Genomic DNA, 22,502 nt, shown 5'->3' with positions numbered 1-22,502 from the left:
GCACCAGCGCTGCCCTCGCCCGCCGCCGGGCCGCTCCCATCCCGGCTCTTCCGCCTAGGCCGCAGCGGCGGCGGGCGGGGCGCGGCAGCATGGCGGCGGCGGCGGGCGAGCGGAGCGCGGCGCGGCGGGAGGCCACGGGGCGGCGGCTGGCGCGGTTCGCCGCGCTCCGAGGTGGGGCGGGCGGGGGGGCCGGGCCGGGGGCCGCGGGGGTGGGCAGCGCTTGGGGCCCTGGGCGGCGGGAGGCGGGCCCGGCCGCGGCCGCGGCGCTGCCCCTGAGGGGAGTCGCGCTCCTTGGGCAGGCAGAGCCGTGCGGCACGGCGAGTTCTGGGACCTCGTGGCCATCACCGCCGCCGACGCGGAGCAGGAGCGGGCGTTCCGGCGGCAGCTGGCCGCAAAGCTGGCGAGAGGGGAGCTGCCCCGCGGCGTGCGGTACCACGTCTTCGCGGATCCACCGGGACCCAAGATCGGTGCGCATCTCACGGCCGGCGGTCTCGGCGGGGAGCGGGGTTTGTCGGGCGGCCCGGGGGCGGGAGGGTGGCCCCGGCTGCGGAGGCACGGAGGGGCCCGTGGGCTCTGTCCCACCGAGCACGGGGCTGCCCGGACGCTGCTTCCTGCAGGTGTTGCTGCGTGAGTTGGGCTCGCTCAGTGTCCTCCGTGTGCATTCCGTTTTCTGCCTCCTCTAACCTGTGCTAATACATTTATGATCGCTTGCAGTCAGGCAGAAATCGGCATTGTGTTTAAGTGCTTTGACCGCTGTCTCTTGTAGTGGAAGGGCTCCAAAATCTGCTAAAACGTGAAGTATTATTCGGAATACAAATGTAGGTTCCACATCATCACATAGTATGTTATTTTGATTCACGTGCGCAGCTGCCAACATCACGGGTTTGGTGTTTTTTGGACTGTCTGTAAGTATATCTTGGCAATTAAAATTTCCATGGTGGTAACTGGGACTCTGTCACGTTGGTTTTGAGTGAGTATGTGTTGATGATACCGTAGGGCACTCTTCTACATATAGAAAACAGAATGTCACTAACTCATGGTGTTTTTTTGTTTGGTTGTTAATTTTAATAAATCTCAGTAGTATATCAGCAGTATAAAATAGTAGGTAAGGATTCGTTTTCAGCAATCCAGCTGTTTTAAGTTGTAGAAGCACCAAAAAAAAATACCAAACAATTATACTTTTCCCTCATTTCCTTATTGCAAATGTCAAAAGTACTTTGGAAAGCTTGCATCAACTCACTCGTGAGTTTTTGTGTGACGTGTTTCATGCTCGAGCCAATTTTTTCGGTGAAGTTATGGCCTACAGGAATGATGAAACACTTCAAATGCTGAGGTTATTCAGAGAAGGAATAGGAGGAAAAAGCACGTCTTTTCACAAGACCTGCCTGTTCGAGGTGCCCTTCACTTTGAGTGCAGAGTTTCCTGAGTGAGTGTCCATCATCTTTGTATGATTCTATCAACTGTGGTGCAGTAGAAAGACTGTGCTGTCAGAACTGGTTGAGGAAATTTCAGATGGATATCTGTGCATCCATTTACAGTTTGTTAAAAAAATTATCTCTGCAGTCACAAGGACTTTTAAAAAACAAATGACAGCTTATTTTCTACAGCAGAATGAATCAACATTTAAAAAACAATACCTGATCACCCTACCACAGCACCAGATCCCAGGATGCTTCATGTGTCAGTTACATTTTTTATTGGTGTTCTTTTCAGCCGGTAATAAAATATTTCTTCCTTTAGGAAATGGTGGATCAACACTTCATGTTCTCCAGTGCTTAGAGAATCTCTATGGTGATAAATGGACTTCTTTCATTGTGCTGCTAATTCATTCTGGTAAATACTGTTTGTCATTTCACATTTTAAAATCATACCTTTTTTTTTTTTTTCCTAAATATGTTGGAAGGTAAGTAATAAGAGTTCTGAAATATAGTTCCCTTAGAAAAATAATCCCAAACATCGCTGATCCAATGTTTGAATTTCAGGTGAAATTTCTGGAGGTGTTGTTTTTTAAGCATTTGTTTTCAACACTTAAGTTGTTCAGTCAGTCAGTGGAGAAGAAAATGTAATTCAAAGTATCTAAATTAATCTTCTGCCTTGACATGTGAGTTTAAGCAGTCTGGTCTGCCCAGCGGAATCCTCATAAATACGTACGGAATGAATACTTATAGATTTAAAATTGCTTTGAGGCATTTTTTCATTCTTCTTATTTTCAAGCAAAGAGCAGGAGTCATTTGATTTCATCACTTTAGTTAATAGACACATGGTTCAGATTCCAGCTCTGAAGCAAAGTAAAGGTACTGAAGTCAACCACTGTTTAAGTAAAAGCTACTTAAGGCACACTAATTTTTAGACATAAGGTCAGATCTGCATTGAGAAATGTTTAAGAATAAGGATGATTTTTTAAAAAATCTGACATTTTCTAAGGAATACATAGTATATGATCAAGCTATGTAGCTGTATAGGTTTTGTTTATGCTTGTTTACACTTTCTTAAGAACTGTATATATACTTTGTAATTACAAATGTCTTTTTTTTCCAGGTGGTTATAGTCAACGTTTACCAAATGCAAGTGCACTGGGGAAGATTTTCACAGCTTTGCCTCTTGGTGATCCTGTTTACCAGATGTTGGAGCTTAAGCTTGCTATGTACATTGATTTTCCCAGTCACATGAAACCAGGAATTCTCATTACTTGTTCAGATGACATAGAACTTTACAGCACTGGCGTTGCAGAAACAATCACATTCGATAAACCTGGATTTACCGCTTTAGCTCACCCTTCAGATTTGACAATTGGGACCACTCATGGAGTGTTTGTTTTAGATCCATCCAGTTTTTCAGGAAAAGGAGGACTTGAATACACATCTTGCCATCATTTCCTACACAAGCCTGATATTGAGACAATGCGCCAGTGTGGTGCGGTACGTGTAAGAAGAAAAAATTGTTCTCAGCCATGTTCCTCTGGAGACCACAGTGACTCAGAAATGGACTCAGAGTGTGTGTATACAGACAGTATATTTTACATGGATCATAGCATTGCAAAACAATTATTGGTATTTTATAAGCAGATGGATACTCTTTGCTGTGAAATAGATGCATATGGTGACTTCCTTCAGGCCCTGGGACCTGGAGCCACTCAAGATTACACAAAAAATACAAGTAACATCACAAAAGAGGAGTCGCAGTTAGTAGAAGTACGACAGAAGCTATATTCTATTCTGAAAGGAACTCCACTTAATGTTATAGTCTTAAACAACTCTAAGTTTTATCACATTGGAACTACTCAGGAGTACTTGTTTCATTTTACATCTGATAGCAAACTGAAATTTGAGCTTGATTTACTGTCTAAGGCCTTTAGCATCTTTTCAGACAAAGCTGAGACCTTGGATAGATCAGCAAGTATCATTCAAAGCATACTTGAGCCTGGGTGCCTTATAGGACCTGGATCCGTTATTGAATACTCTAGAATTGGACCTGAAGTCTTAGTAGGGAAGAACTGCATTATTAGTGGATCCTATATAAACTTGAGAGTAGACATACCTTCAAACTGTTTCCTGTGTTCATTGAGTATAAAAATTGATGATCAAGTAAAGTATGCAAGTATGGTATTTAGTGTAGAAGATGACTTGAAAAAGGGTGTGAAATTGCTTTCAGATATATATTCACTACAATTTTTTGGAGTCAGCTTACTAGAATGCTTGGACCTCTGGGGTGTGCAGGTTTCAAACCAGCTCTTCTCCAGTGATAATACACAGTTTGGGTTGTGGACTGCTAGGATTTTTCCTGTTTGTTCTAGTTTAAGTGAATCAGTTAGAATGTCATTAAACATGTTACATTCTGTGCAGCACAAGTCAGCTTTTAAATTGCATGGTTTTAAGCTGCTATCTGTTGAAGAAATGCTCTCCTGCAAAGATGTAGAAGATATGTTGAAATTCAGGAATCAAATTTATGATGAAATCTGTCTACAAAGACAAAAAGAGAAATCTGATTTGTAGAAGGATTGGTACTTGGAAGAAATTTCCCGTCTTTCATTGTGGATAATGTGTTACTTCCCAGATTGTAATAATCATAAGGAAAAAGTACACAGATCTCATTGGCTCTAGCAGCATGGTATAGTTTAGCAGTAATTTATGTTTCTCCCTGTTTGTACTGCCTTTTTACAATAGTGTTTCAAATCAGTGTAGGTAAATTGATTTTTTTTTTAATCGGGACATCCTATCGAAGCATTAATGATTTTTTTCTTTTTTTTTTTAATGTTGTAATTTTTTGTACTTACTGTTTTTCATCAGAGAAAAAGTATTTGCATGAGAAATCAACCTTTCCCTTATGAGTAATAACACTGGGGTTAATACCTGCCATCAAGACATGTCAATTTTTTGTAGAAACATAGAATATCCACAGTTGGAAGGGACCTGCAACGATCTTAGGGTCTACATATGTCCAAGAGCATTGTCTAAACACTTGAACTCCAGCAAGCTTGGTGCCATGGCTGCTTTCCTGGGGTGGGGATTGCTGTTTAATTATTTGGGAGGTGTTAGATTGATAGCTATCAACTTTTTGTTATCCACAGAGATACTGATACATGTCACGGGCAAATTTGCATTTCTGTAAATGAACTGTCATAGTCCTTGGAATGATACTTAATCCTTATGCAGACCAGTGGACTAAACAGAGAGATGAAGTATTTTGAGTGGTACCACAATGCACATCTTTGGGGAAACAGATAATATTACCTACCCTGTAATAAAGGTAAACAGAAATCTTCTGTTTTCTATTGCTCCATCTAGCTCCATATTCTGTTTTAGGTTGTGGCACCACAAAAATGCTATTCACAGAGAGCATACAAGCCTATGTATTCATTCATATTATTTTCAACAGTTCATTACATAAGTAATCAGTCCATGCATTTGTAATACTAGGTGAAAAAAGGTTTGCACAAAGTTTATATTCAGATAAATCATTTATTTTTAGTATGTCTTCTGTAATGACTGCTTTTTTATTTTTTCCATTTCACATTATTAAGAACATGTTGTGTATTCTGTAACCATAATTTGACAGCAACATAATGCATCTTTTTCTCTTGCATTTATCAGTGGGTTTTCATGTTTCATTTCATGCTGTATAGTCTCCTTTTTAATGGAAAAAGAAATTGATCCTTAATTCTCTCAAAGTCAGGATTCAATTTAGCTTCTCTTTTTTGAGCCACATTGGTGGTTTTACCTTGCTGGGCAGCTGAATTCCACCATAACCACACCCTCACTCCCCCTCCTCAGAACAAGTGGAGAAGAAAGTATTCCAGAAAGAAAAAAAAATAAAAATAAAAAATAAAAAAGAGAAGAAAAAACTCACAGGTTGAAATAAGAATAATTTAATAAAGGGGCAGGGAAGAGGGAAAAAAAAAAAGCCTCACAAAAGCAGAGAGGAAAAAAAATTATTCTCTGCTTCCCATCAACAAGCAATGTTCAGCCATGTCCCAGGAAGCAGGGCCTCAAAAGGTGTAGTGGTTGTTTGGGAGGACAGTTGTCTTCACAATGGGAGCCTCCCCTCTCCCCCCCCCCTTTCCCACATCTTATTGAGTGTGACACTACCTGGCATGGAATATCCCTTCGGCGGGTTTAGGTCAGCTGCCCTGGTGATGTCCCCACCCCACCTGCCCACCCCCAGCCTGCTGGTGGTGTGGGGGAGTGGGGGTGGTTTGGAGGGAGTCTTGATGCTGTGCCAGCACTGCTCAGCGACACACACAATGCTGGTGTGATACCAGTGCTGTTCCAGCTCCAGGTGCCAAGTACGGCACTGTATGGGCTGCTGCAGGGAAAGTTAACTCCATCCCAGCCAGGGATGTACAGGCATTCTGGAGGTTAGCTCTGTTTGCTTTACTGAACTAGTCTGATTTCTGGGGACTCCATCTTCAGTGTGCTGTCAGAGAGAGGACACCTATTCGACTTGTCGGTTCTGTTGCTACTTGGAGTGTGAGATTCTTTTTGTTATCCAAAACATTCCCAGAAACTAACTGCTACTGTTATTTTATCATTCCAGGTTCCCTATCACTTCGGGATACCTGAAATTCTCTCAGCATACCTATGTGTAACAGCTGCATAATAACTAACAATACACTGCAGCAGATCCTTTTCAGAGGTCTGGCATTGAGCTTTGGTTTTGGTCAGTTCTTCTTATATCCATATGTATCCTGTTAACACTTCAGGTTTCTCCTAGAGAATAATGTTGTTTTCAGTTCTCTTTCCACATTTTGCAACCCATTGAAAATTTCTCTCTTAAAACTGCAAGTTCTATTTATGAACAATTTGAGTGCTCTGATGTTTCTAAGCACTTGTAAAGCTGATAATTTAATCACATTAGCAAAATATCCTGTGTTGAGTTGCTTCAGAAGGAAGAAGAGGTTTGGATTATAATCAAAGGGGAAAATATGCCAAATCAGGTAGTAATTTGGCCTGCTTTTCGAAGTCACTCTTATTTTAATGCTCAGTATTGTAAAGAAGGACAAATATTATCTGATTTCTTTTTATAAAGCTTCCCGTAACTTCATTATAACAGTGTTTATCTCCCTGCTGACTGAACTCCCTAATGGCATCTTTCTTATGCCATCTACAAGGTAGTAAGTACCATGTATTGATTTCATTGCTGAAAGCAACCAGGGTATAAATGGAAAATGGATTTGCTTCTGACACATAAGTAATGGGGAAAAAAGTTACAATAAAAGTATACTCACTAAACAGTTTTGCATAGTATTGGGGTAGATATGATGAAATGCAGCTGCTGTGGTCTTATAGGCAGTGTTCCTTCCCAGCAAACACAAATAAGGAAGGAGAGGAGAACTGGCTAAAGTCTTATACTGTCATGGTTGGCACCTGGGTCAACAAGCTGCCTCTGTCAGTCCACCAAGTGCACAAGGAAAAGAAGGAGGTGTTGGAGTATTTATCTCTCAGAATTCCTTTCTCGGAGTGCTTCTGACCTTCCCTGAACCACTCAGATGTGCTGGACCAGCTGCAGGCCAGAAAAGTAAGAAATGACTGCCTCTACTCACAGTCTGCACAAAATGTTATCCTCTGAGACATGCTAGCTAATGCTGTTATAATTGAATAAGCATATATTTGACCTTCCAGGTAAGAAACATTTCTCTGCATTAAGTCTTTATGCCATTCCACACTTTCCTTCTGCAATAAATATTCTTATCTAAAATTGTCAAAGGACACACAGTGAAATTTAACAGTAAGATAATTGTTCTCAGAGAGTTTGTGAAGTCTCCTTCTCTGGAAATATTCAAAACCCGCCTGGATGCCATCATGCTCAATGTGCTCTAGGTTATCATGTTCAGCAGAGGGGTTGGACTAGATGATCTTCAGAGGTCCCTTCCAACCTTGGCCATTCTGTGATTCTGTAATTCAGGGATTGCTGGTTTCTAATACCAGATTCAGAAAATGACTTACTGTGGAATCCTGGCTTACAATTTTCCTCCAGTCTGATTAATAAAGGATACAATACTGAAAATGACAGGTAAAACTTTATAAGAACCGGAGGCATCTATTGAAACCTGGAGTTCAATTTTGAGGAAAGCTTGTTGAGTTCCCTAGCTGGATGCAGAATTTCTGTGGGCCTCTAGATCACCACCTGTCTTCATCTATCCTGAAGAACAACTGAGGCTGGATGAATGTTTAATCATTTTACTCGTCAGCTTTCTTTATTCAATTAGTTTTGCTCTGTTGTGCAATAATAGGCCTCATAATGAACATCATCTTAATGATTTCCCTGTCTGCATGCTATAATCGACAGAGATTTAGCCATACTGTATTTATTATATTATGAAATTTGAGAGAAGGGGATTATTTCAGTAAGCTTTTAGGCAGGAAATTGAAATCAGAGCAATTGGGCGCTTAAAAAAGAACACAAGGGAAGGCAACTTTTGGGGAACTGAGTTAAGAAAGAAAGTTCCATCATTTGGATCTCAAAAGAAATGTGCTTAACTTGGACAAGGAGTTAGTGCTGCTCAGCATTTCCAGCTTCATGTTCCTAAATCGCTGATATAATAGATTCATTTTCTCCTCTCTGCGCATGTGGAAGATTAATCCCTGTGCAAATGCCACTGTAGTATTGTGATAACAAAAATAGCAGTACTAGTCTTCTGTACACTTCTTTTAATCCACTGTCACATGGAAGCTGTTGTAAAACACCCATTTCATTATGTGGACTATAGAGCTCCTTCTGCTTTATTTTTGTAATAACATGTTTTATTTTAATGTCCATTTCATTTTCTGTGACATCTGAATGTTACCAAAATTACATGGAAGTGTACAGGAGCAGCTTACAGCCTCTTTAAGTAAATAATAGATATGAATATGTTCTAATTAATTTGAAATAACGATAATTTCAAAAGACTTCATCCTGCAGTGCCTCCCTAAGAAGGACACTTAAACCCAGAAATGGAAAAAGAATTTTGCACATAGTACCCTGTGAGATTGGACATGACAGCTGCACATTCCAAACATACAGGCAAAATGAAATAAAACCTCTAAAAAACAATCAAATGAATTTGTACACCTGAATACTCTGTAAATATTACATTTGAATACAATAAAAAAAAAAATTGCTTTTGACATATTAGTGCTACTTGTATACATGTTAATTATACATGTTAATTGCCTAACACAATAGTAGATGTAGTTACTCCTTTTTTGGTTGTTTGCAAATAGTTAACAGGTTCTGCATTTTTTAATTTTTCTTTTTACCCAGATATTCAATTATTCTGCAACTGGTTGTCAGGGACAATGATGTGAGTGTTTCAAGAATTCACCAGTTAATTGTTTTCAGAAGTGTAATACGGATGAACTAAACGGTTTTGTTGACTCCACTGCCTCACCGCATTATCCTCCCTTGCTGTAGTTTCCAGTCAAAAGCTGATCTTCCCTGAGCATCCATATGAGTTACTCTCAACCAGTGTCTCTATGAATGAGCATTCACGTACTCACATTTGCAAACAGTGAATAAAAGTATAGTATAGAAGCTGATGATTATTTTTTTCCCTAACTTCCTGATGTAGAAAGAATTAGAGAACAAATACTATGCCTGTTATTTGCATCTTTCAAAGCCAATAATTTTACATCTGTCTCATGGAATTTAAATGCTATTACTTTACAATGCTGTTGTAGTGTAATGCATTTTCTGCTCTTCAACCCATGGCTTCTTACCTCACCTCCCACCTCACCTTTATGCTTCTGGCTTTGCTTCACTTTGCCTTGCCTTGCATTTAGCTGCTGTTAAAAGCCTTTTCCCTCTAAGCAGTGGCCCATCAGCTGCAGGCCTGCAGACAGCAGTGCTGTGCATGGCGCTGACAGCAGCCCTGGGATGTCCCCCATGGGCAGCACGAGCTGCAGCACCAGAGCCAGCCAACAAAGGGGGATCCCTGGGCCAAGGAGCTGCCATGGACCTGTTTCAGACTATCCTATGATTTCTACCTGAGCTGACAAATTTCCAGTTATTTGACAATCTAAGGCAAAATTCCTTGAGATTGAAAGTGTCCTGCATGAATGAATCACAAAATGCTCAGAAACCTCCATTAATGTAAAAAGAAAAAAAGTTTGTCACTGAGTTCCTTAATCCAGACCATGGAAATAGATGTGTGCTGGGGTGTCCTGGCAGGCCTTTTTACCATAGCACACTAACAGGTAGGGGAGGTGGCCAAAAACTTGTCTTGGGCTGCACAGCCATGGCTGCCTTTCAGAAATTTGAAGAAAAACAAACATCACTAAGCTAATAAAAGCAGTGGGAGAGCAGACACCCTTTGCTGTGCTGTATTTACAGCTCTTCTGGTTGCTTGGCAACCGGATGAGGAGTATCAGTTAAGAGGCTGGTGCCTTTTTGCAAATATTTGGTTGCATATCACAGGGCATATTGTCAAAACAGTTCAAAGTCTTCTGAAATATATCCATGGTTTTATGTGTAAATCAGTGCAAATAAATGGATGAGCTCGTGATGTGTCAGGAACTATCACAGAAGTGCAAGTTTGTTTATAGAGGGATGCAGCAAGTTGAAGATTTTATGTATGTGTATTATATTTACATATCTTCTTGCCTGAAATCCTTAACAGAAAACTAAACAGAATAGTTGCCAAGGTCAATCAACAGACTTTAAACATATATATGCATATATATATACGTACATATATCAACATACACATACATAATACATTTTAAAAAGCAATAAAAGAAGGAAAAGAGACAGATACAGAAAACAGCATAAATCCTAAAATGGGCTGGGAAAATGAGTTTAAAGTGGTTCCATTTAATAGGAAACATAGGTAAATGGATATGAAGGGGATAAACAACAGATGAGCACACCTGAACTAACCAGATTACCAAGGAGATTCAGTTTATGTGAGTGAAAAGCAATTCTATTTTGTAATTAATCAGTCTTCTTTTTGGGTTCTTAAGAGGAAGAATCACATGTGCACACAGTCTAGATTCATTGTGTCACGGTTTGTTTGTGTTTGTGTTGAGCTCTGTTCACTGTTCAACCTAGCTGGATCATGTTTTTTCCTATATTTTTGTGACATTGTGTGCAAACTAATATACTAACAAACAGGACAAATTAGATTGAGCACAGCATTTATTTATGTACTTATATAGATCCTGGCCCTCAGCTGCCTTGTCCATGGTCTACTTGGAATGTGAGGAAAGCAGCTCAGATACCTCCTCCTCCATTTCTGGGGAAATACTATCTGGAGCAGGAACCGCAGCACAACAAACTCAGGAGTCTCCTTCATTCTTAGTAAGTCTGAAAGAGGTACCAGCCTAGTTTTCTCCAGACTAAGTCTTTCATTAGCAGTCTGATGGACATGTTAGCCTGTAGAGTTGATGCTGCCTGTGGTTGTGAAGGGGCTGGAACTCTGTGGTGGTTCTTTACATAAGGACAGAAGAATGCCAAGTAAACATACTGAATTCCTGACAGCAAACTCATTTTGTAGTTTAATTCAGTGAGACTTTCTTGGCATAGCAACATGTACAAATATTACTTAAGTGCAAGAAGTCAGTACTCTCTGATATGATACAATTTACACTTCATGACTATAATACCCAGAAGTTCCAAAGCCATTCTGTATGTTACAATACATTTTAATGTTAAGAGTTGAGATCATCTCTAGCCTCTTTAAACTACGCATGCCTTGGGGATCCTGAAAGTATGCTTGGGAGTCAGCTTCATAAATTCCTTTTTCCGTACAAAACTGGGAGCAAATCACCTCCTTCCCACCAGTTTTAGGTATTCGACAGATGGACACAAATATTTCTGTTGAAACAGACAGTAGATATTTAAACAAGCTGATTAGGTACCTTTATTATTTTTTTTTACACTTGACAGCACACACTGCTTTGCTCTGTGTCATTGTTGCATGACATTCCATTTGGCGCAGGGTTTATTTTTAGCCAGAGACTATCAAAGTATTTTTCAGTGGGACTGTCACTGCTCTTGAACAAGGAATCGTATTACTGCAAGACTTTGCTGAAACAAAGAAGATACATTGAACAAATGGGAAATTATAAATCTAGACCAACCCAAACTTGTACTGGTAATTAATGTTGGCTTTTTTAAATACAATATACCATACCTCCATCTACAAGAAACAAATCATATTTGATTAAATAACTCATTGCTAATTTACTCTTGAGTTCACGGATAAGGTGTTATATTGTTAGTTTACACTGAATAATCCAAATCATATATGCAGTCTGTAAAAGTCTTTGTGCTATCATGTAAGATCATATTAGCTTAATTTATTGTATTGATTTAACTCATAATTCATTAGAAAAACCTTAAAACTTTGGTCTTTCTATGCTGTGTGTGTGTGCTAAGATTTAGGTAATAAGAATTGAAAAATGCAACCTATGGTTAAAGTTTTCTTTTGTACAAATTAAAAATATTTCTGATAAGGGTTCATATGTATTAGTTGTCTATGAAATCGGTCTATATGTATCTATGTGGGTTGTAGCAAGAATGATTTAATGGCTGTCACATTGTAATTAAACTTTCTTACTTCAATAGAAAAATATATGAAATAGTGTACAATTGTGTGTTTAAAATTTAGTGTTTTGGTTAGTGGTACATTCAGATTTCAGTTCCTGGTTTTTGTATGTTTTGAAGATTTCACGAGTCGGTCTTTTTTGTTGTTGCTAGATGAATGGAAGAAGAAAGTTAGTGAATCATATGCTATAATCATAGAACGATTAGAAGATGACCTGCAAATCAAAGAAAAGGAGCTGGCAGAACTGAAGCATGTTTTTAGGTAAAATATTCAGGAAACCTGCTTATGAATGCCTTTCAGATGAGTATTTGCTATTAAACAATATTTTGAGGTTCATGTGTTTTCTTATGGAAGGAGCCTGTTCTTTAGTGTATTTCTTGGAATATGTCCTTACTGTTGTGGGTAAAAGTCTCAGGACAGTACCAGAACTAGTGGCTGTTAATTACTAAATCAGCATTTTGTAGCAAACATCTATATGGTTTTGTAAACAAATTAGGTTTAATGGTATGTCTAATTTTATTATGTACTTTAAGTTTTGTTGTGTGTTTCTTTAGTCAGGAACAGGAATTAAGTAAAAAATCTTAAACACTTAAGCAAATTGTCTTCCAGAAGTGAATTTCAAATTTATAACTGCAGTCACTTTCTCAGGACATCACATGCTAATAACCGTGTTTACCCAACAAAGTAACATACCTACATGTTCATCACCTGAAAAGCTCAAATAGAGAAAACACCCATCCCATTGACTATGAATAAGTTAATTTAAGAAAATTATCTGGTAAATAATTTCAGATATCAAAGCAACTTGAAAAAATAGAGGATTCTAATCAGAATACATCACAAACTCAAAATAAATAAATAAATAAATAGATAAGGTGATGCAAATTATGCATCTTGGTCAATTTCAGCTAGAATAACTGTCACTGTTTGAGCTTGTTAATTGAAGGAAGTCATTGGGCTTGATTTTGTTATATGCTGACGATTTTGGCTGTGATCCGGTAAGATACTTCAGCACTTCCCTAATTTTAAGCCTGTTTAGTAGTAATTATCTTCACAAACTGTAGCCAGAGTACTCATTATTTTAGAAAAGCAAAACAGTTGCGATACACTCAAAATTGAGATACACCATATAGAGATATAGCATATAGGTGAAAGTGCTTGATTCCTGTATTAGATAAAAGAAACAAGAAACAGCAATTTCAAGGCTAGTAGATCCGTTGCAGCAGAGTTTCTCAGTCCATCTTGCCAACTGAAGCAAGTCTCTTTAAGATATCAGCCAAACTCTTCTTCTTAGATAAAGAGCACTGCTCAGAGAAATGGTGGACACTGGTTATGTTGTACTGACAAGGCTTTATTATTATTATTATTAGCCAGGAACCAGACAGATTTCTAAAATATCTGTAATCCAAAACTGGCCTATTAAAAACAAAAAGAAAAAAAAAAAAAGTTTTCTACAGTAGCAGTGGTTATTTTCTGAAAACTTCTTTTCTCTGAAGTATCAGAAAAAATAAGTGATTCCCCCCTCCCTCCTCCCCAGTAAGTTTTATTTATTAAAAGAAGTTAGGACTAAGAAACAGGATAGCTGTTAGAAGATAAGTAGAAGATGCTAATTTGCCTGACTGAAATCAAATAAGTAGCTATTAAAATCCCTGCCATGAAAGATTTGGAAGGTAAATAAAACAAATTTTTCAAAGCCCAGCAGAGGAAAGAAATGTCATTAGCCCCACTTTACATTGAGGGAATATATACACGTCAATGGGTAAATTGTTTGGGGGGGAGGGGAGAGGGGAGCGCAGGGAAGCACAGCTGCAATAGTGAAAAGTAAATTTATAAAAGTCAATCTACAAGTAGCATGGCACCTGTCATTTCTTGTATAAAAGTTGCCCCTGTCCTATTCCTATATCTCAGAGTTAGTAAAGCAATGATTTACTAAGACCACCCTAAAAATAAAAAGTGAGAATTTCATTTCTCTAAAACATGCAATTGTGTCCTCCGAAAGGAATTAGGAGGAGACCTAGAATTCCTAAACTTCCACTGAGGTATGCAGATTCCCAGACAAACCTACTACTTGGTTCTCCTAATTGCTGATGCTTGAGCATGTCTGAAAATACCAAATGTTCCCAAAACAAATACCCCTTCTCTTGCCCCAGTATTTCTGATTCAGAGGAAGGACTGGATTTGGATGAAACCAGACCTTAAATGCTGGTAATTCATGTACAGTAGTAATCTGGGGATTCTGACAGCTCCATTCAATGCTATCAGAAATGAAAAGCCTATGTATGATTCTTAATAATGTTACAGCTACATGTGTAAGATTTAAAGGAGTGTATGTGCTTCTGTAGTTCTTTCATATAAATATTTAAATATAAATATTTAATGATTTTATTGTGTTTCTGAGATATCTTTTGGAGAACATAGACTTACTTCCTGAAAAGCTTTTTATTTTTTATTTTTTATTGTTCAGAAAACAATCAAAGTTAGCCACTAACTTAATTTACTGAAAGATATTTCTGGACTACTGACTTGATATCAGTAAAGTATTTCTATATTTACAGAGTGCAAACTGGGTCTAAATTCAGCACTGTGTCTCCACAAAATTCCACTGAGATTTCCCTTTAAATGTTTTCCAAACAAAAGAAACTATGCTAAAAGATGAAAACAGTAATCTGTAAAAATCTTTTTCTTCAGCTCTGATGAAGCATTCTGCAAAGTCAATTTAAATTACCGCACAGAAAATGGCCTTTCTCTTCTTCATTTATGTTGCATATGTGGGGGTATGTATCTGAAATATGTTTATTAAGCATCTTATTTACCTGGTTATTATTTGTTCTATCTAATAACTGTCAGGAAGATTTTATCTTCAGTCAGTTTCCTTCTTTGTGTTGTCATTGCTGACACTTGGATAAGCATCCACAAGTATTGGAACACTATTTGCCAAGCTGGTTGAATCAAGTTACACCAAACCTTGTTGTAACTGATTCTTCAGTCCAAGAGAAGTTGTGATTGATAGTGTGGCATATTTTATTACAAATGTTCAATTATTTCAAAATTACTTACTATATTCTTTAGTTAATCCATCCATATTCATCAGGTAGTATTTTCTACAATTATGTATTCTGTAAATGACATAGATTTCAGGTTAGAGAGCTAGTTTTAATTTTTTTTTTTTTTTTGCAATACATAACACATTTATTTATTTTTTATATGTGTTTTTATACAACATATAGCCATTTTTCTAGTAAAATGTATATATATGTATTTTATATCAAAGTGATAAAAAGAATAACTCAAACGCTCTGTTGAAAAATATCAGCTGATAGAATTTTTGCAGATAACAAATCAGGGTATGCAAGAAAAGAATGCATGATGTCTTCTGGCATGTTCACAAATGCACGTTAAGTGTGTAATTTAATTAAGTGTGTAAATCTAACCCACATTGTTCCTTTGTTATCCACCTAGTGAGCCATTAGTTCATGAAAAATTTTGCACTTTTTACATTTGCTGGGACAAGCAAAGAGAATTTTACCCTAAAATTTCAGCTCCACAAAATATGTACTAATAATATGCATAAATTATTTGCTCAATCTTAGTTAGATGTTATCATCAAGGAGGACTGGATCCTGCACTGTTGAACACCAAGTGGATCTTTACTCTTAATTTTAGAGAGTACAAGATCATATCTAAAGATGACATCAGTACTTGGTAACATTAGAGTAACTGGTGGGAATGATGAGAGGAAGTTTAAGAAAACATACACTATTAATTAATTAGCTAGAGTATGTGAGCATTTAGTTATTACAGCTGACATTGTCCTTAAATATAGTCATGATTATTCAGAAGGAAAAACATTTTTTGAGATCATCACTGCATCAGAAAAGTAGGAATAAAGCTACTTTCTCAAGCTGGTATTCATTATCATCCATCAGAAGTATCATTGTTATAATAATACTGTGTACAGAGGGAGACCAAAGCTTCTCTTCTGAAAGGATGTAGAGTTATGCGTCCGAGAAAACAGAGCTTCTGGAAGCATCTGTTAATTAATGGAATTCTTTGTAGCATAGTCTGGATGTTAAAAGAGAATTCTGTTTCTTTAGAAGCTCAACTTTCCTTAACCAATTCTTATTGAAGTATGAACAGTAAGCCACTTCACGGCCAGGTCCCAGTGTGTAAGGAGATGGTGCTTAATTCAATTTTAAGGGTGCAAAATTTTTATTACCTATTTCTCTTTGCTTTCAAACTCACACTGATGTTTCTTACTTCCACCTGCATGTTTTTTCTGTAAATAATTTTGATTTCCGATTTTTATTCTAAAGGTAACAAATCACATATTAGAACTCTTATGCTAAAAGGACTGCGTCCATCCAGACTAACAAGAAATGGATTTACCGCTCTGCACTTGGCAGCTTACAAGGTAAACTATTTTGAATAGAAGGTAAACTACTTCAAATAGAACTGATGAAAAGCAATCAGAATTGAGCAGTTTGAGATGTCTGAACTCTCAAGTTGAACTCTTTAATTGCTACTTCTAGTGAAAATATCAATTTCACATTTCCAATGAACAGGAAAATAACCTATACAGAGCACATGTACAGGAAATCAGCATTTATTTTTGCACTGTCATCCATGGGGATATGATGTTGCTTTAGAAATATTGATTAAATTATGCAATGCATCTCAGGATAGCGGATTACTATTTTTAACACTATAGCTATTAATAGAAATAATCTCAAAGGACTCTATTTTACAATTTCTCTGGTTTTTGCTTCTTTTTTGTTGTTCTTCCTCAAGTTTCATGTGCCAATGTAATACTAATTTTCTTCACCATTATATTCATCTGTTAAGACTCAACAATACCAGTAGCAAGGAACAGAGCAAAGACTGCCTTTTTCAAAAGGGTTGTTATGATTCTTATTATGCAGATGGAGCATCTTGGAAAATTAATCCATCTACAGACTAGCTCCAGATCTACAAAAGCATTTAGCTTTTTAGAGCAAACTAAGATCAAATTTAGGAGTTTATATTCTAGACTACGTTGTTCAATCCTTATACTTATAACTTATAACATGCAACCTGTGTCTAAAACTATTTGATAGGAAAAGGGATATGAACTTTTTGCTGTCCATTATTATCAAAAATAAATTCCTAATAATTCCTGGAAATAGGAAAACCACTTTAGTATGAACAAATATTATACTTCCAAAGGCATATTTTAACTGCTGTTTCTCTGGCATTGATTCATTCTTGGCCTGAACTCATTTAGTGATTATTTCTGGGAGAAAGAGAGCAATAAGTTTGGAGCTTTTAGCCTCTCTTTTGTCCTTACATTGTGTACACTTCTCCTTTGCAAACAGTGAATATAAATTGGAGAAGTCTCTTCTCTGGGCTGGATGATGATGGAAGATAGATCCCTAAGAAGTAAAAATTATGATAGCTCTGTTTGGTTCAGTTAGAACAAGTAATAGTGAGAAAAATGGTGTGGCTTCTCCTATTAATTCTACCACCAGACCAATCATTTTAATTCTCTGTGCTTAATTTCACTGTTTTTAAAGGAGAAATTATTAACTAAATGTGTTAATGTTTTCTCAAGCATGACTTTATCACTATTATTTGATAGTTCCCATTGCTGTTGTTATACCTGGAAGAATGTGTTTGATATTGTGAATATGTTTGATACTTGAGTCCAGAAATGATGTTTTACATGCATACCTTTTAGGACAATGCAGAACTAGTAACAGCACTGCTGCATGGTGGAGCTGATATTCAGCAAGTTGGATATGGAGCCTTGACAGCCCTTCATATTGCCACAATAGCTGGTCATCATGAGGTATGTTTCTACTCCTGTGTACAGGAAATGATATGAGTGAGTGCCAATATTAGGAAGTCATTTTGTTTGAGATTGATACTATTCAAAACAAAACTCAGAATTGGTTTAGTATAGCTAATTTATTTATTTATTTATTTTTGTACATTTTGGGGAAAAACATATCTGTATATTGATTTTTACATTGAACATATATGCCCAAAGGGCCTAGATCTGTTTGTACATCTCTTACTTTAATAAAAATATCTTTAAAGTCTTGGCAATAAACAACATTGCTTTAAATATCAGAAGCATTAACCAATAGATACATGATGAAACATTGTCATTCATACGTGTCAGAATTCCTGAACCTGGATATGGGCTGAGGCTTAGAAGTGCTGTCCCTCTGAGTGTGAAAGAAGCACAATAAAAGAGGTTTATTTCCTCTGCTAGGTCTCACAGGCTCTGCTCCACATCTCTGACATTTTTACTTCGAAAGGGGAGAGGCATTCTCAGTTTAGAGCTGTTTTGGCTTAGTACAGAGAAAACTATTATCAGGGTAAGTCATTTGTAGCATGAATCTCAGACACCCGTACTGGTAAGTCGCCTGTCAGTTGGAGACTCCCATCTCCATTGTTGTCCCAAGAAGCCTTTCTCTTGGGGAGTACAGGAATGAAGAGAGGGATGAGATTCCCGGAATACCTATAATCAGGCCCTTTCCTTTCTAGACATGTTGTCAGTCATGAAACTGTTTTCTTTTCATTTACCACCTCAGTTCAGTCATTTTTTACGTCTCACTTCTGTCACCCTGGCAACAGCTCACTCAGTGTAATTTATTATTTTTTTAACCTTGTGAAGTACCGAGTGTGCAAAATTACTTTGGTAATGAAGGGTTTATTACTCTAAACATATGCATGAATGTGGGTATTTTAATTTTTATCTTCTTTGGGTCCTTTAAGCAAACAAAGATTTTGTCATCTGTTTGGTAAATTTTGACTTTTATGGAGTGCTAGACTAATTCAACAAGAGAGAAACATCAGATTTCTTTGAAGAGAGATAAGCAAGAAATGCAAGAAAAAAGTAATTAACTATGAAGAAGGAAATATAGGTGATAATAATAACCAGCTTTAAGCCGTGAATTTAGTATTATGTCGTAGACTTATAATTGCACTTCCAATATAGGAGTTCGGCTGGGTGACTGGAACAAAAAGTGGTTGTAGTTTTGAACGGAAAAGAACTTACACGTATGTGCATGGCAAGAAAGAATGTATGTTTTATGAACACACAAGTTACCACAGTTACTGAGATTACTGATATAAAGAAAGCCATCTCTTCTGCTACATTATCAGTCAGATTATACAGATGTACACACTGTTTATTACACATATGTAGCTATAAATAGTTAAATAATTTTATATAGAATGAAATGGAGATAAGACATTTCTTTTCAAACAAACAGTTTTGTTGGAGAAATGATAACTCTAGAAATTTTCTATACCGTCTGAAGAAATCTGCCAACATGTAAGTACCTGGTGTAAGAATGTACGAGGGTAGCCACTGAAGTTCAGCTGAGGAACCGTAATACTTCTTAATCTAGACCATTTAGATTTTCTTTCTTTGACTTACTGTCTCTGATTAGTCTGAAGAAACCTTGCGTTCTGTAGAGAGCCTGTGTTTATGATGAAAATTAAATGGAAAGAAGGTTAAGACAATTTACAGATGGACACCAAAGAATTCAATTAAAAAGCTGTCAGTCTTCAGTGTTTCAGTCAACAACTCTAACAGTGATCAGGGGACAAATCAATCTATAGCATCTGTTTGTCTGCAAGTGAGGAAGCATGTTAACAGGGCTGGCTAATAATTCATATTTTGAAGGTTAGAGTTTTGGGATGGAAGAACTAGGCTCCTCTGTATGCCTGTACACAACTGAAGCTGAGAATGGGAAAGGATGTGTGTTTACCTTGCAGCATTACATCCCTAACCTCACATGTGATGTCATTCCCTTCAAGTAGACATAAAGGTGTTTTTTTGTAATAATTTAATGGAACTCTTCCTAGTGTATCCTATTACTAAAATAGTTTAAAAAACACCATATCTATTTGTTTTGTGCAAGACATGATGGAGATGCTAACCAGAAACTTAACCCTTTAATGATCTTTTTAGTTTTTAATGGAGTGTTTATTTAGTATTTCCAATATGGACTTGTAACTAGGTAATGTTTTTTTTTAAGGAATTATATTTCACCTGGAGGATATATCTTATCATTAATGAAATTGTACTTTCTAATGGAGTTTCAAGACTTCAAATTATTCTATAGAATGTGTTACTAGTAAAAAGTTTGTTTAAAATAGTCTTTTTATCTCATAATATTTTCTGAATAGGAAGGGTTTCCTCCCCATACCCTGTACTTGTTAACTTAGTTTATTAATCAGCACAAGTTTAGTGCCTCGTTGTGTCCTAAAAGAGCTATTCATAACAAGTACCTTTTGTAGCTGAGTTTGTTGTTGTTGTTATTTGTTTGTTTTTAATTGCTGCCTCCCGTCATATTTGTAAAGCAGAGTCTTGTACTGAGATCTGCTAGTGCGATACCATGTGTCTAGTTTTGGCTAAACTCACTGTATGGGATTTTGATGCAAGCTGCAGGGAATGGACCTCACACAGAAAAAGTATTGTCAGTCATACGGAAAAAAAAATAAATTTAAATTGTGTAAAGGAATAATCCCTGGACACTAATATTGCGTAGTAACAGGTTTTAGTTCTCTGAGTACTTGAGAATGACATGGATTTAAAGGACCGGCCACATCGTTGCGTGTGTGAAATGGTTTGGTGGTCTCAGCTTAGATACAAGTTGACAGAAATGTGCATCACCATAGCTGGCATTAAATGACATAATCAATAGAAGTCTCAATGAGGACATACAGGTATGATTATAAGCATATAAGCTGGCTATTGCCCCTTCTTTGTGATGAAGAAAAAGGAAGGAAAGGAAGGAAAGGAAGGAAAGGAAGGAAAGGAAGGAAAGGAAGGAAGGAAGGAAGGAAGGAAGGAAGGAAGGAAGGAAGGAAGGAAGGAAGGAAGGAAGGAAGGAAGGAAGGAAGGAAGGAAGGAAGGAAGGAAGAGAAAGAAAGAAAGAAAGAAAGAAAGAAAGAAAGAAAGAAAGAAAGAAAGAAAGAAAGAAAGAAAGAAAGAAAGAAAGAAAGAAAGAAAGAAAGAAAGAAAGAAAGAAAGAAAGAAAGAAAGAAAGAAAGAAAGAAAGAAAAAGAAAGAGAGAGAGAAAGATAGATTAGCAGCTTTTTAAGCTTCAATAAATAATTCAAGGCAGTTTCATTTCAGACTTCTATTTTGACAGTTATTCAGAAACCCAGTGTTTGATGATTAATAGCTGTTTATGACAACATTGGTCTCCTGAAAGTTGAAAAAGTGATAATTTGAAAGAAAATGCTTAAGGTTATATGTTGAAGCCAAAGGGCTATTATCTTCTAAAATACAAAGAAATCTTTACACAATGAGGGAATTATGCTTGAGGATTTACCTGCATGCATTTACATTTAAAAGGATCTTTCATTCTGTTTTATTTACTTCTGGAAACTCTGATATGTTTACTGCTCTTTGTTCATAATGGTTAAAAGAAAATTAAAGGACAGACTCGTTTCTGTGCCTTTGGCTTTGCCAATCAAGTTTTTTACTGGCAAACATCTTCAGGCTAATCTATAAAGCATCAGTGACATTCAGTGTTCAGATAAAGTACTGTAAATTAATCACTTTTACACTTTATACATAGTTCTTCACGTTTATATCTTGCTTGTTTAGGGCTTTTTGCTTCTTTTAAATTGGTGATGTAAGGATTAGAAATCTTGTTTTACTAGCTGACCTCATATATATAGTGCTTCTAACTGGAATTTTCTATCTGTTTCCTTCTAGGCTGTTGATATTCTTTTGCAGCATGGAGCTTATGTGAATGTTCAGGATGCAGTATTTTTCACCCCATTGCATATTGCTGCATATTATGGGCATGAACAGGTAACTAAGTGGAGCAATTTCTGAAAGTTGAGTGTTGGAATACTCCAGAAAACTTCAGGTTTATTGTTAGATATTTTTACTTTATCTTTAAGAGGGACCTACCATGAAAAGAGCTCATGTACTGAAGTCAATTCCTGGTTTGGTATCTTCCCTCTGGGTCTCTTGAAACAAATGATTATCTAGACAGCTCCATTAACCTATAACAGGCTTGGACCCATAGACACATTTAATTTGACTCTTATTCATCCCACATTTCAGAGATTTCATAAGGAATGTAATGTGAGTACACTATCTTAAGTCTCTCTAAGGAGGTGAATATCATTACCTACTAATAATTGAATGGCAATTCTATTGGTTTTCCTTAAAATTCACGAATTTAATTATGGACACTTTAAAGTTCATGGAAAAAAATATAAAGAGATGGATTTTTCATGAAGTATGGTGCGTATAACAAGTTCAAATGTGCTTGTTTCATTCACGCAGACCATGAACTTATTGAAACACTGTCTCAAAAACTGACCAAAGCTGACATCCAATCTTCTAATTCTCTTCTTTTACTGAAGTGTTGTTCATACATGGTTAATGTAGCAATCCATTCATTTGCCCTGAATAGTTCTCTTATGTCAAAAGTAATAATGGGTCTATTTTGGCTTATGT

General features: G+C 37.1%; 2 protein-coding genes across 2 annotated transcripts in view; both read left to right on the top strand.

The window, feature by feature from the left end:
* The first annotated feature begins 89 nt into the window (after positions 1 to 89).
* On the top strand, positions 90 to 4,217 carry FPGT (fucose-1-phosphate guanylyltransferase). The gene is made up of 4 exons (XM_032192211.1): positions 90 to 171; positions 300 to 467; positions 1,741 to 1,833; positions 2,539 to 4,217. The coding sequence occupies exons 1-4, from the start codon at positions 90 to 92 to the stop codon at positions 3,990 to 3,992; spliced, it is 1,797 nt and encodes a 598-aa protein (XP_032048102.1). The 3' UTR covers positions 3,993 to 4,217.
* Positions 4,218 to 11,532: 7,315 nt separating this feature from the next.
* LOC116492190 (serine/threonine-protein kinase TNNI3K) overlaps positions 11,533 to 22,502 on the top strand; it is a 58,386-nt gene continuing 47,416 nt past the window's right edge. Inside the window, exons 1-6 of the mRNA XM_032192742.1 lie at positions 11,533 to 11,572; positions 12,178 to 12,286; positions 14,714 to 14,799; positions 16,339 to 16,436; positions 17,739 to 17,849; positions 21,747 to 21,845. Coding sequence (XP_032048633.1) covers positions 11,533 to 11,572; positions 12,178 to 12,286; positions 14,714 to 14,799; positions 16,339 to 16,436; positions 17,739 to 17,849; positions 21,747 to 21,845 — 543 coding nt within the window. The remainder of the gene's footprint in view (positions 11,573 to 12,177; positions 12,287 to 14,713; positions 14,800 to 16,338; positions 16,437 to 17,738; positions 17,850 to 21,746; positions 21,846 to 22,502) is intronic.

Source organism: Aythya fuligula, chromosome 8 (assembly GCF_009819795.1).
Source record: "Aythya fuligula isolate bAytFul2 chromosome 8, bAytFul2.pri, whole genome shotgun sequence".
Taxonomy (NCBI): Eukaryota; Metazoa; Chordata; class Aves; order Anseriformes; family Anatidae; genus Aythya; species Aythya fuligula.
Note: the sequence above shows the minus strand (reverse complement) of the source record. Positions and strands in the feature narration are given on the sequence as shown.